The following is a 14,208-nucleotide window of genomic DNA, read 5'->3' as shown; positions in this document are numbered from 1 at the left end:
CATTCCTACCCTGTCCTCGGTGTCAGGGTTTGGTACCGGGTCTTCCTCGGTGGGGACCGAGGGCAACACTGTGGAGCTGGCCTCTTCGATGCCCAGTCTTCCCCTCGGAGCATCGGCCGCAGGTATTCCCGGTACCATCGTGGTCTCTCAGCAAGTGCCCTCTGCAGAGTCTGGAGGTCCTGCTTTTGAGGCCATGAGGAGTGTGCTGGCCATGACCTTGCCGGTTCAGCAAGTTTTACCTCACCATCCCTAGATGTGGGTACTGGTGCCTCTGATGACATTCTTTCCCACGACAGTGGGGCCCCGGGGCCTGAGGATACCCCCTGAGAGGGTTCCCTTCTTCCAGGGGTCCTTCCGAATCTGCTTCGGATGAACCCCCAAGGAAGAAACTGTGCAAGAGGAAGCACGTTGATTCCCAAGATGAGTCCGTCACTACAGATACTGACATCGATGATGCGGAGGGGTCCCCAAAATCGTCCTCGGATGACGTCTCCTTCTCGGATATCCTTGAGGTCTTGAGACAGAGAGGCAATTGGCAATCCAAAGCCCCTACCGCTGAGGAGTCAGTCTTCCTCAAGGCCTTCGGGGCCCAGCCCTCCTCCTCCTGGGTGTCTCCACCCTTCGAGTTATTAGATTTAATCTCTCGGAGGGTGTGGGAGCATCCTGATAACAGTGGAACCGGTGCCTGCCAGACCTAATAAGTTCCTTTCAACCCCTCCCCAGAAGGAATTCCTCACTAAGGGTGTTGCAGTTGATGCGATGGTGGTGGACGTGGCAGAGGCTTCAACGTCTATTCATCCTCCTAATAAGGACTCTAGGAGCATGGATAGGTACGGGAAGCGTACCCTTTCTTCAGCGACCTTTACCCTGCGATCCCTGAACTATCTCTGTCATTTTACAAGGCTCCAAAGGGACCTCCTTAAGGAGTTAGGAGAGTCTCTTGCGGGTAATCTTCCTGAGGCGTTAGCCCAGACCATAGGCTCCCAGATGACTACCCTGTCTTCTATAGTCAACTCGTCCATGAGGCTCATTTCCTATGCAGCCGAAGGGGCGAGTAGAGCAGCGGGCACAGGAGTGGCTCTTAGGAGACAAGCCTGGTTACGCTTGTGTCCACTTGCGGAGGCCTTTAAGTCTTCCTTCGCCGACACCCCCTTTGATGGGTCCTCTCTGTTTGGACCCAAGGTGAAGGACACACTTACTCGGTGCGAGCAGGAGGGCAAGACCTTGACTGCCGTTGGGGCCCGTTTTTCCACTCCCTCTAGACCTTACCCCAAGGCCCAGAGAGGAGGGAAAATGTGGTTCAAAAAATCCCAAAAGTTCTTCTCTACTCCACCGGGTGATTCCCCCCCTCTAGAGGCAGGGGGGGGGAGATTCAGGAAGACGCCGTCCCAGAGGTGGCAGAGGCCCCCGTAACACTGGGGACCGCGATTCCTTTCGTGGTTCCTCCTACCCTCAACATCCCTAGGATGTGGCCCGGCTGTGCTTCTCCGGAGCCAGTCGGGGGTCGTTTTGCGACAGGCTTGGGAATCTATAACCAAGGATCAGTGGGTGCTTCGCATTGTAACCGGAGGCTACCTCATCCCCTTCTTCAAGCCCCCTCCTCCTACAAGGAGAATCCCGGACGTGCCACCCAGTCACCGGGATCAGGCAGCCGTAGAAGTTTCAAAGCTGCAAAGCAAAGGGGTCATCCAGCCCATCCCCGCCGACCAGATCGGATCAGGAACTTACTCGAGATTATTTTTGGTGCCAAAAACGACAGGGGACGTAAGGCCCATTTTGGACCTAAGCTTATTAAATCGTTTTGTGAAAAAGTCCAGGTTCCGGATGGTCACCCTTCAGTCCATTCTCCCGTTATTGGAGAAGGATGTCTGGATGTGATCCATAAACCACAAGGATGCTTACTATCACATTTTGATACGTCAAGAGTCCAGGAGTGATTTACGCTTCCGCCTAGGAACCAGTCATTTCCAGTTTTGTGCACTGCCCTTTGGTCTCACCACAGCCCCCAGGTGTTCACCAAGTGTCTGGCAGTGGTGACAGCTCACCTGAGAAGTCTAGGATTCCAAGTGTTTCCCTATCTCGACGACTGGCTCCTCACTGCCACCTCCAAGCATCTACTGATTCGAGCGCTGATGGCCACAGTAACCTTGGGTCTCTCGCTGGGAATCACTTTCAATTGGGAAAAATCTGTGCTGCGGCCATCTCAGGGCCATCTCAGTGTATCACCTTTATAGGCGCAGAGCTAGACACAAAAAGGATGCAGGCATTTTTGCCATCAGAAAGAATTCAGGTCCTACAATCTCAGATTCTAAACTTGTTACCCAAATCTCGAGTTCCTGCCAGACAGATTCTTCAGTTATTGGGCACGATGGCCGCAACTATTCTCCTAGTACCGTTAGCCAGGCTGCACATGCGGGTGCTGCAATGGCTATTATCGGTTCAATGGTCGTATCAAGAACTTCCCCTGAACCATTTGGTTCTGATTACGGACAGTTGTCGTCGGGACCTCCGTTGGCGGCTGCGTCGGTCCAACCTGGACCGGGGGCGTTCTTTTGCCCTTCAGCCCCCAGTTGCCACAGTGACCACGGACGCCTCCCAGATAGGGTGGGGGGTCATTATCTGGACAGGTCTGTCCAAAGCACTTGGCAGGATTGCGAAGCGCACCTTCACATCAATGTCCTGGAAATGAGAGCGGTGCTTCTGGTTTTGCAAGCACTTCATCATGCTCTCCCCCAAGGTACTATAGCGATTCTATCAGACAACATGTCGGTAGTTTGGCACATAAACAAGCAGGGCGGAACCAGGTCCTACCCCCTTTGCAGAGAGGCCATGAGAGAGTGGCGCTGGGCCATAGCTACCCAACGTTTCTTAGTAGCAACGCACATTCCGGGGAAAGCCAGTGTGATTGCAGACAGTCTCAGCAGGACTCTCCTGTTGCCCCACGAGTGGTCCCTCAAAAACGCTGCGCAGATCTTCGCCAAATGAGGTCTCCCTTGTTGCGACTTGTTCGCCAGCCCCAACAATGCGAAGTGCAGAGAGTTCTTCACTCTGACTCCCTCCCAGGGGCAGTTTCCCAGGGACGCTCTAGCCCACAATTGGCCCCCGGGTCTGCTTTATGCCTTCCCCCCGATCCCCCTTCTCCCGAGGGTGATTCCAGAAGGCTCTTCATGTAGGGAGCGACATGATTTTGGTCGCCCCACATTGGCCCCGTCAGGTTTGGTTTCCATTCCTTCAGAAGTATGCGGTACAGGGCCCTTGGATTCTGGACCCAGTGCCGGACCTGTTGTCTCATCAGTCGGGACACTCTCATCCGTCCCTCCAGTCGTTGCGACTGGCTGCTTGGTTACTCCACTTCCATCCTTAGAGAGAACTCTCTTTCTCCAGAAGTGATGTACATATTGTCCTCTTCCCACAAGCCGTCCACTGTTGAGCTGTATTCCAGCAAATGGAAAAGGTTTGCCTTTTGGGCCCAGCAGCGAGGCATTGATCCTCTTACGGCCCCAGTTCCGCAGGTCTTGGAATTTCTAGCTTCATTGTTTCATTCGGGCTCTTCAGTCTACACAATTAAGGTTCAACTAGCGGCCATCTCTAATTTTCATGTTTCCGTAGAGCTTTCCTTAATGGCAAACAGACTTTGCAAGTCCTTTCTTAAGGGAGCCTGGATCCTCAGGCCTCCTATGGCTCATCCTGTGCCCCCTTGGGACTTAAATTTGGTTCTGGCCTCCTTAACTGCCCGTCCCTTTGAGCCAGCAGTGACTTGTGATATAAAATTTCTGTCTTGGAAAACCGCCCTTCTAGTGGCAATAACTTCTGCTAAGCGGGTTTCAGAGCTTCAGGCTCTCTGTTCTACTCCTCCTTATTTGATTTTTCATAAAGACAGAGTTTCCCTCAGATTGAATCCCTCCTTTTTGCCTAAGGTAGCATCCCCTTTATGCATTCAGCAATCCTTGGAGCTCCCCGTTTTCTTTCCAAATTTTTCTAATAGAGCAGAATATACCTTCCACCAGTTGGATGTTCACAGGCAACTGCGTTTTTACTTAGGACCCGTCAGACACTAAAATCAAACCAGCTGTTTGTGTCCTTTGCGGAGAATAGGTTAGGTCTACCAGTTGCAAAAACCACCATAGCCAAATGGATTAAGGATTGCATCTCCTTCATTTATTCCCAGTCAGGCAGAGAGTTACCTTTCCCGCTCATGGCTCATTCTACCAGGGCTATGGCCACCTCTGTAGCATTTCACTCCAAAGTTTCAATAGATGATATTTGTGCTGCTGCTACTTGGTCTTCTCCGCACACCTTCATTTCTCATTATAAGGTTGATGTGGCTTCCCGAGGCAGAGCTTCCTTTGGTTCCGCAGTTCTCAGGAGTGTGTTCCAATGAGCCACCCGGGATTTAGGTGCTAGGGACGCTGTCCCATCTGTTATGAATGTAGGCGAGATAGGATCCCATTACATCTTTTAGTTACGTACTTACCATAACTTCGGATGTATGGGATCCATCTCGCCTACATTCATACATACCCACCCTCCTTCCCCCTACCTTTTGGATTTGGAGGAAATATTGCTCTTGCTGAGCTCTTCTCTGGTAGGGCTCTAGTTGGTTACAGTTATTGGTATGTGTTTTTCTGTACCTGTATGAATGTATGAAAGCGAACAAACAAGATCTGGGGAAGCAGGTGTGGTGCATTCTGGGATAAGGGGAAGCCCAGCCAATGAGAGACTTCGTTCTAGTGTATAGTGGCCGAGTCGGAGCCGACGGATCGGCTCCGAACCCATCTGTTATGAATGTAGGCGAGATGGATCCCATACATCCGAAGTTATGGTAAGTACATAACTAAAAGATTCCTGAAATTGAAAAGGGTGAAAATGTGATTTTTATACTTTTTTGTAGGGGTGCAAGTCCACCACACCCCATACCCTTTTGAAATTAAATATACTAACTCTACAGTCACATCAACTCAAAGAAGGGAGGAATTACCATAAATAAGGTAATCTTTCCCACAATTAGAAATCTACACTGGCAATGATTTCTTGTGGCAAACGGCATTCAGTATTATGCCATTCATCTTTTTTTTTTTTTTTTTTCCTGTGTGCTACTGATATTTGCACAATTTCTCCTTGAGCAAGTTATGGTGAGCCTCCTAAATGCAACCGTGGTAGTGCAATGGTTACATTTGACGCATCACAGGAAGAAGTTCTCTAGTTTGTTTCTCAGCTGGAGTGCCTTCTGTGTGGAGTCTGCATGTCCTCCCCACAGGTGAGTGAATTTAAAGACATGCAGGTAGGTGCGAGCATGTGTTGGTGTGCCTTCTTTTGAAGGTTGGGCTCTGGGCTGGTAACTCGACACTGTAAAAATTCACTGCCAATCGTTAGCAGAACGGAGTTCCACTGTGGCGACCCCTAACCGGGAAAAGCCGAAGTCATCTTTGTCCGTGTGGGGTTTGCTAGACATGCCTTCAAGTACCGTTGCAGGGCAGAATATGAAAAGAAAAAGCAAATGGTGCATTTTATTGAGATTTAGTACACAATCAGATTGCATCTCTTAGACAATTAGATTTTTGAATTGTCACTGTATTTTATAATGTTTAATACAGTAACCAATGTTTGTTGTATACTCAGGCTGAAAGCATTTCATTGATGCCTGTAAGTGTTCATTAAAAAAAACATTTTGTGTTTAGTATATATAAATACACGCGCGCGCACACACACACACACACAAATATATAATAAATATATATATATATATATATATATATATATATATACTTATTGTATTAATAAATGTTCACTGGAGCAGATGCTTATTATATTAATAAATGTTCACTGGAGCAGGTTCCTTTGAAAAGAGTAGTATGGGATGGAAAGTTTACCTGCATAATATTTCATTTGAAAAGAAGCACAACAGTATGACTGCTGACCATGTAGATAAGCAGTCATTTTATTAACCTTCAAAGTGTCAAACTTGCTGCAAGTATGAGACTAAACAAAAATGTCTAGTAAAGATGGAGAGCATTCACCTAATCTTTGGGAGAGGATTGGAGTTCTGTTTTTTATTCACTTGAGTAAAGAGCAGACATGTCTGATAAGTTTAAATCTAATGTTTAAACTTGTGTGTGTGTGTGTGTGTGTGTGTGTGTGTGTGTGTGTGAGAGAGAGAGAGACATTGCTAGACATGTAGCAAAATCATTGCATTGGTATGTTTGTTATGAGGAATTAGGTAGCCATGGCTGCTGTAACATTTTTTTGCATTGGAGAGAGTATCTAGGGAAGGTGGTGCTGCAGTATGGTGGGGGATACACAGCGATGACTTCAACAACTTTTTGTTATAATAGGATATTTGATCATATTGCAAAATGTGTAAATCAATGAGCAAAGTTTTATAGCTACACTATTCTCTCTCTTTTTTTTTTTTTTTTTTTACACAGGGAATCAAGGACAATATGACAAGGTATGTATGTATCACTACATTAAGCTTCTCATATAAGTTTCTAACCCTTTATGATTTGGTTTGTACTTCATTATTTAGTCTTTGAGGTACACAGACATGAAAGATACCAACTGTACAATATGGGTATCCGCAAGGCCATCTGCTACTGAATCCTTTGTTATGCCAAAGATTTTATTTGACAAAATAAGATCACAAAATGAAAACGATGCTCCTTTATTAACCCTACGCCCCCCCCTTGTAATAGCTGAAGTGCCATTATAGCACATACCTATTATGCTCTGGTCTAGGGTATCCCCCCAACCCTGATCCCTGTACTGCTATTGGTGCCATTATGGTACTTACATTTTAAGTGTAATTCTTGTTAATGTAGTGTATCCATTCACCCCAATCCTTTTACTGTCTTCTCTGTCATTGTGGCACTTGAGTAATCTGGTGTTCTAGTGGGTCCTCCACCTCTCCGTTTCCATAACATGTTTGTAACAAGTGGTTGAACATGCCTTTTGGTTGTGTTCAGTGCCATGAAATGGTAGAAACAGCTATGCTGATCTCCAAGGTTGAGCAATTTCTTGAATTACTCAGACGTGTTGATACCTTCTTGAAGGCAGTTTTGGAGAGATACCACGCGGCTAATTAGCCTATGCCTCTCCCCCAGAATGCCTCATCATTCAGCATGACCGCAGGGCTAGTCCTGCATGGTGGCCCACATCCCCTTCATAGAGGACCAAGCAGAATTATTGATGAATCGAGAAAAGGTACCTTGATGTGTCCAGAGGTGTACATGTTGTATCTTAATCCCAACCAAAGATCTGCATGTTTAATGTATGTATAGGGCAATTGTATCTTCTCTTTTCTTTGTAGCTAAACTATGTTTTTTATTCTGACTTTAAAACTGTGATCTATTTTGCCTACATGAAAACTGTCTCCCTTGCATCTTCCTTCTGCCTTGCATGTTGCAAAAATCATTAAAATAAGGGTCTTTCCTTGTAGTAGGACATCCATGTATCCACAAACTGTATACCCACTGCTTTGTGTGTATTCCTTTGTTCCTATTACCACTGTCTTTTTTTTGAAATAATTCCTTTAGATTCCTTGTTTTTCTGTATGAAAATAGTGGCTTTGAAGAAATTAACTTTCTAATCTCAGCATTTGACTGCAAAATGTCAGATATGAATTATTTCCTTTAACCTCTACTGTGTGTGTCCCATATTGTGTAACACATCCTAACACCTCTGTACTAAATCGTGAATTTTCATTCTCCTAACTTGATTCTTGGCCACAGTTGCTATAACTTAATCTCTCAACCAAATTTGGTTTAATTAGGACACCCTTCACCATCCTTTATTCATTAGTTAACAAGTTGAGGATATTTCCAGTTGCTTAACTGAAACTTTTCATTAGTCAGTTCCGTTTTCGCTAATGGTATGTCTGCAGTGGTTCTAAGTATTTTCAGGAATCATGAATTTCCCTTTTGGGATATGCCTTTCAGTAAAGTAAGGGTGACTGCTCTTAAAATGTACTTCATTATTTATGGCTACTATATGCTGTGGATTCTGACCATACTTGTATAAAGTGACATCTAGGAAATGAATCATAAGGCTGTTAATAACATCTATTGCTAATGGTGAAAACATCCCCTTAAAGATTGTAACGAGGTGTCCATTTCCTCTTGTAGTCCCTTATTAATATGTCATCAATAAAGCATCCGTAAGATATCACATCACTGAAGCCATGGCTCTCAGGTTGTCCTGTTTGTATGGTAAGTATTTATGGCAGCCAACTTTTAGAAATGATGCAATAAACAGGCTGTTCATGAGGGTAACCATTTGAAATATTGGGACCCACTAGAGTGAGTTCCAAAACATGGAGACTGAATGACCAAAATATTGTACTAGTCCAGGATGCCATTTATCAGAATATTTCCTTTTTTCCAAACTATGGCAGTCTCGGAATTGGTATAAAGAAGTTTGGGGGTGTGGAGGGTTTTAAGGAGGAGAAAATTTTGTTGCTATCCTGTTTGTGTCTGTATGTGTTGTAATGTAGTCTGGTGGTTCTCATAAAATAGTAAAAAAAAATATGTAGTGTGTCGCTTTCTTGTTGATACATAAATATACAAGTCTTTGTGGGTTCTGTTTTAAGCAGCTTTATTTTATACAAATACATCACTGTAAGGGCGATCGTACATGCTCACTTGCTGCTTCTGCAAAATGGCACTAGGGATTGCACGTGCCTGGAATTTATACGTGCATACACAGCCTTGCATGCTTTGCACACACAAGCTACTCTCTGATCTACATCCTCTCTTTGAGAAATAGAACATACAATTTGTCATGAAATTATTTAGCATACAGAAATCACAGATAATCTGAAGACCTGCATTATACAATACTAAGTTATACACACACACACACACACACACACACACACACACACACACACACACACACACATATTTATATATAATAAAGTCCACATTGCTGTGTATTTCACACTAGGCTTAGAAACGTGTCCCTATTGTGTGACATAAAAATTGAGAATCAGATTTAGCAACTGGAACACTCTCTGTAAAATGGTTGACCTGTGGAATGTTTGAATTACTTTCTAGAACAGAATCGGACATAAACACAAACTGGTCTGGAAACAGTGTCTGATTTAGACACATACTGGTCTGGAAACAGTATCTGATTTAGATTCTGCATCACAGATGCGCTGTTGTGATTGCAATGGTGATGATTCTGATACAGGAAGATGATGTCTACAATTCCTCCTATACTCTATGTAAAGGCTACCAGCCTAGCCAGATAGAATTTTGGAGATAATGCTGTCATCTGTAAATATTAATGTAAGCCACAGGCTTGTTGTCTTAAATGGAAAAAAATGCTGTTATATGTGGAACTGCAAAGCTGTAACGGTGCACTATGCTGACCAAGTAAAGCATGTTGTGATCCTTTGATGTAAATATGGCTCCGGCCGGTCTAGATGAAGGAATTCTTGCTATTGTTTTAAGGCCAGAGTTAATGGCCAGAATTTGCATGCATAAATGTCTTTTTATTGCTCTGGTTTCTGCCCAAAGGTGAAGATTGTAAATGGTAGTTTCTGTTAGCCTGGGAATCCAGGGAAGTATGAAGAATGATGTAATGTGAACCAGGAATGTGATTGTAAAAACAGAGAGAATCTGAGAGCATTAAGCATTTTTGTCTTGACCATCCAACTCCGCACTGCCTTTGCTTTATATGTAAGTTTATCTTAGACTTGTGTTTTTTCTTAGTCTAATATTTCTAGTTTCTAGCTATTTTTAATTGTTTTTCTGTGTGATGTAAGAACTGTACTACCGAATTATTTTAAGTATTTCTCTGTGATCTCTGAACTCTTAGCACTGTGTAGTAAAAAGTATTGTCTTGTGTTTTGATTATTTATTAAATATTTTTAAACCCTTTCAACTGTGGCTGTTTTTATAGAGATAATTTAAGCTCAGTACTTGCATGCCTTTGGTAAAATTGTACAAAGCCACTCCAATAGCTTTAGCCATGGGCTATACTACCAACTGGATAATTAATACTGCACGATAATAATTGGACACCCTTTTAAGGGTCTTTGAGTAGCTGATAAATATTAGTGGGCGGTGGCAGCTGGTACTACTGTATATTTTGGGAAAAGGGGGTGCAGCTGGAGAACCTGTGCCAGCCTACCCCAGGAGTGTCTGTGTGGTTATCTAAACTCTTGTCAGTGTGTCTGTCAGCTACTTGGGCAGGGACACGAAGCACTGGTTGCACAGAGAGGGTGTTGGAGGTTTTAGCTTTCCCACTAGGCTGAGATCAGGACCCTATAGCTGTGCCAGTGGGGAGTCTTATTGGGGACCAAGGAAGTGACAAGCTCCGGACTAACTGATCTCTGTGTACTCTTAAGGGAAATTGCACTTTACTGTGTGTATTTGTTATCCTTTCCTCCTATATGAGACGCCCCTAACTGGTGTTAGTGGTGAGGATTGAGGCTCCTTGATTGCTGTGCCAGGGCATGGGCGTCACACTCTACACCCTTAGAACTTACCCAGTAAGATCTTGGCTCAGCACAGATGCCTGTTATCTGTCCTATTCAATCAAAACCTTTCATTGTCTGAACTCTTATCTGTCCTTCCCTCATTTAAATGAAGTAATCTGCTCGATCTGTCATAACTAGATTTCTGTATCTTAAAGCTTCTTTAACAATTGAGACTTAATGGCTTTATTATTCTTAGAATTAGGCTTTTAACAAACTTGTTGAAATAGGTAGCATAGTTGTAGTTTGTCTGAAGAGTAGTCTTAGCACATGAGCCAAAAATATCGTCATAAGGTATGTTTCTGAGATTAAGTAAATTCAAGACTACAATGGTATTGTCACGCTTTGACTTTTCAAGTAATTGTTTTGCACTCTGTACTGCTCGTTCGGCTAGACCATTGGATTGAGGATATTCAGGACTACTAGTGACATGTACAAAGTCCCATTCTCTTGCAACTTTCTGAAATAACTGGCTAGTACATTGAGTACTATTGTCAGAATAAAGTTTGTGTGGACTACTATGAACTGGGAAATGACATTTCAGCTTAGTGATAGCAGCTGTTGAGGTTGTTTTGGTAGCAGATCAATCTCAAACCAGTTCGAGTAAGAGTCTACCAAGCCAAATAGTGTTGATTATTCAATTCAAAGATATCAGTTGCTACAGTAGACCAAGGTAGTTCAGGTATTGGATTTAGCTGAAGCAGTTCTCTTTGCAAATGCAGTCTGGTACTATTACATTCTGAAAAAGAAGAAATAACTCTATCAATGTATTTTGATAATGAAGGCCAAAATATTAGTTCTCTTGCCCTTCTCTTGGTCGATAACAAACCTGGGTGACCACAATGCAAAATCTGAATGTATTCATGCTGTAAGAAAGCAGGTGCAACAGTTTTAGGACCTTTGAAAATAATGTCATCTTTCATCAACAATTCACTTCTGTAAGGAAAATATGATTGTACCTCAGGTGAAACACTAGTGATTGCTCTGATGGCCATCCAGCATTGATGTAGTGATTAATCTTTTGTGAAATTTGATCAGTGGTAGTGTGACTTCTCAACTCAATTCTAGTGGTGGAAATATTATGCACGGACATTACATCAAAGTCAAAAGTTTCAGCATCACCCTGTTCTTTTGTATTTTTAGGTGATTTGGCTAAGGTATAGAGCAATTTACCTTTAGTGTAGACCATTTTGAAATTGTACTTGTGAAATTTGAACATCATTCTTTGTAATCTCACCGAAGCAAAATGCATAGGCTTTTTTAGAATAGTAACTAGAAGCTGATCAGTTTCAGTTTGAATAGCTCGATCATAAATAATAATTGTGAAACTTAGATTATGCTAAAACTATTGCCAAAAGCTCTTTCTTATTTGAGTATAATGCATCTCTGCTTGAGTAAGTGTCCTAGATGCATAGGCTACTCATCTGCTCTCTTGAATAACAAAGCATCAGCGGATGAAACAACTGGTTTATTCACATCATAGTACCTTAACATGGGTGGGGGGCAATTTTCTGCTTAAGGTCATCAAACATCTTTTGATGATGATGTAACCAAGACCATACAACATTTTTGTGTGTTAGCGCTCTCAAAGGTGCTGTCAATTTACTGAAATCTGGTATAAATTTGCCTAAGTATTGACCATGTCCAGAAACTCTCTAAACCTTGCACATTATCTGGTGCTGACATCTCTAAAATAGTTCTTTGTTTGGGCCAGGTCTCAAGCCTGTACTTGTGAACAAATGTCCTACATAGGTTACTTCTGGGAGTCTGAATTTGCACTTAACCTTCAAGTTTTCTTCACGTGCTCTGTCAAGAACTTTCTTGAGGTTTCTGTCCTGTTTGGTGTTAGAGCTGCAACTTCCTCAACTGTGTGCATTAGATAATATGGCCTGTTTAATGCTTTGTTCAAATCTCTAGGGTCAATGCATATTCTGATTTCGTCTGAGCCTTTCTTGGGAGCGGCTACCATGGACAATACCCATTCAGTTGGTTCTGTGACTGGACAAATCGCACCTTGCTGTACCATCTTATCTAACTGAGCTTTTGACTTTGTCTTGCATTGCTATTGGAATTCTTCTTGCTGGTCTGACCACTGAAGTAACCTTGGGGTCTAACTTCATAGAATGCACAACTGGACGTTTACCCAATTTTATCACTGAAAACATACTCTGTGAAAATGGCTGCTGAAAAAACTTGAAACTGCACTCACATGATTAACTTCTTTAGCAAAAGAAAGCAGATTCATTTTCAAACCATCTTTGAGACCTAGTAAAGATTGCACTGGTCTTCGGACTGCATAGAAGAATAAGTTGTAATAGTTCTCAGCCAAGTAACATTAAAAGTATTACTGAACCTTCGGTTTGAATTTCTTCACTTCCATACACAAAAAGTCGCACACTGCTGGTTACACCGAGTTGTTGCAAATATGTCTGCTGATACAGCATTGCATTTTGATCCAGTGTCTACTTTGAACTCTGTGGATTTCCCATTGATCAGAACTGTACACAACACCTCACTCCTTGTCAATAAGTTTACTGCATCAACTTTTTCTCCCAGAACTGATGCACCATCCACGTAGAAAGCTGACTATTTTGGCTCAACTTGATCAGCTTACTTTTTTGTGACCTTTCTTTACAACTGCATGAGGCTTACTTGATTTGCAAACTTTTGAAAGTGGTTTCATTTCTTACACTTGCGGCATTGCTAACCATATGCTAAACACTTCTCTCTTTTAGATTCATGATTTGCACCACAGTTGCAACAGTCAACAATAAAGCTAGACTTGGGTTTTGCTGACTCACGTTTGTGTTGCACTGAGCTGCCTTACAGTCATCCTTGAGCTCTGAAAGTTTTGCACCTTTGGAAGTCGTGTGGCTGCCCTTTGCAAAGGCCTGTTTCTGCTTGCCACGTGTTGCATACTGTCTAGGAAACCATGCTTTTGTCACTTGTAAGCATGTTTATACGCCTTTGTCACCTCATGGATCTGACAAGTCACTCTTGCTTTGCTTAATGTCAAATAACTGTCACAAAGCAAAATCTTTCTCACTGCAGCACTGTTAATACCACATACAAGTCTATCCTTTATCAGCTCGTCTTCCAATTCACCAAACCGATACATTTTAGCAGTGTTCCTAAAGTCATTTATTTAAGTCGTAAATGTTTCCCCTGGTTTCTGATTTCTTGTGTAAAACAAATGCCTCTCCAATGTAATGTTCTTCTGGGGGGTTGCATATTTTTCTGAATTTATGCCTTAAACACTCTGGGTCTTTGGATTCAGCTCGCAAAACAATGTGGCGGTCTGCACCATCACCTTCATGTACTGCTGATGAATACACAGATGGCGCTGTCTTTCTGTAGCCTCAGATACTGCTAGATTTAGCAAAATAAATGCCCTTGTTCATGCATCTCTAGCTGCATAATCTGCTAGTATAAAAAAATATTTTACTTCTGTTCAAATATTCTCCAGTTCTCTGCAGTATTCTGATGAGGTACAAGTGGTTGAGGTTTTCGAAATCTGTCTACCATATTAACACATACCAGTGAAGGGTCTTGCAAATATGTACAAATGTACACAAACACGTGCATCAGTAATTGGAATAAGCACAACTTGGTCGATGTTATTGTGCTCAATACCTGTACTTTCTTTCGTTAAGCTTATCAGAATTGTGTGAATGAATAACCACGTAGTGCTTTCAATTAACTGAACTTTGCGAATTAAACCTCTCAGG

At 42.8% G+C, this 14,208-nt stretch overlaps 1 protein-coding gene across 1 annotated transcript in view; it reads left to right on the top strand.

Moving 5' to 3' along the window:
- The window catches only part of LOC122813718 (zinc-binding protein A33-like), a 101,631-nt gene that overhangs the window by 38,357 nt on the left and 49,066 nt on the right, over nt 1-14,208 (top strand). The window contains exon 4 of the mRNA XM_044086185.1: nt 6,426-6,448. Within this exon, the coding sequence (XP_043942120.1) occupies nt 6,426-6,448 (23 nt within the window). The remainder of the gene's footprint in view (nt 1-6,425; nt 6,449-14,208) is intronic.

This window comes from Protopterus annectens, chromosome 10.part0, assembly GCF_019279795.1.
Source record: "Protopterus annectens isolate FY-2018-M chromosome 10.part0, PAN1.0, whole genome shotgun sequence".
Lineage (NCBI taxonomy): Eukaryota > Metazoa > Chordata > Ceratodontiformes > Protopteridae > Protopterus > Protopterus annectens.
The sequence above is the reverse complement of the archived record's forward strand: the minus strand, read 5'-3'. Positions and strand labels throughout refer to the sequence as shown.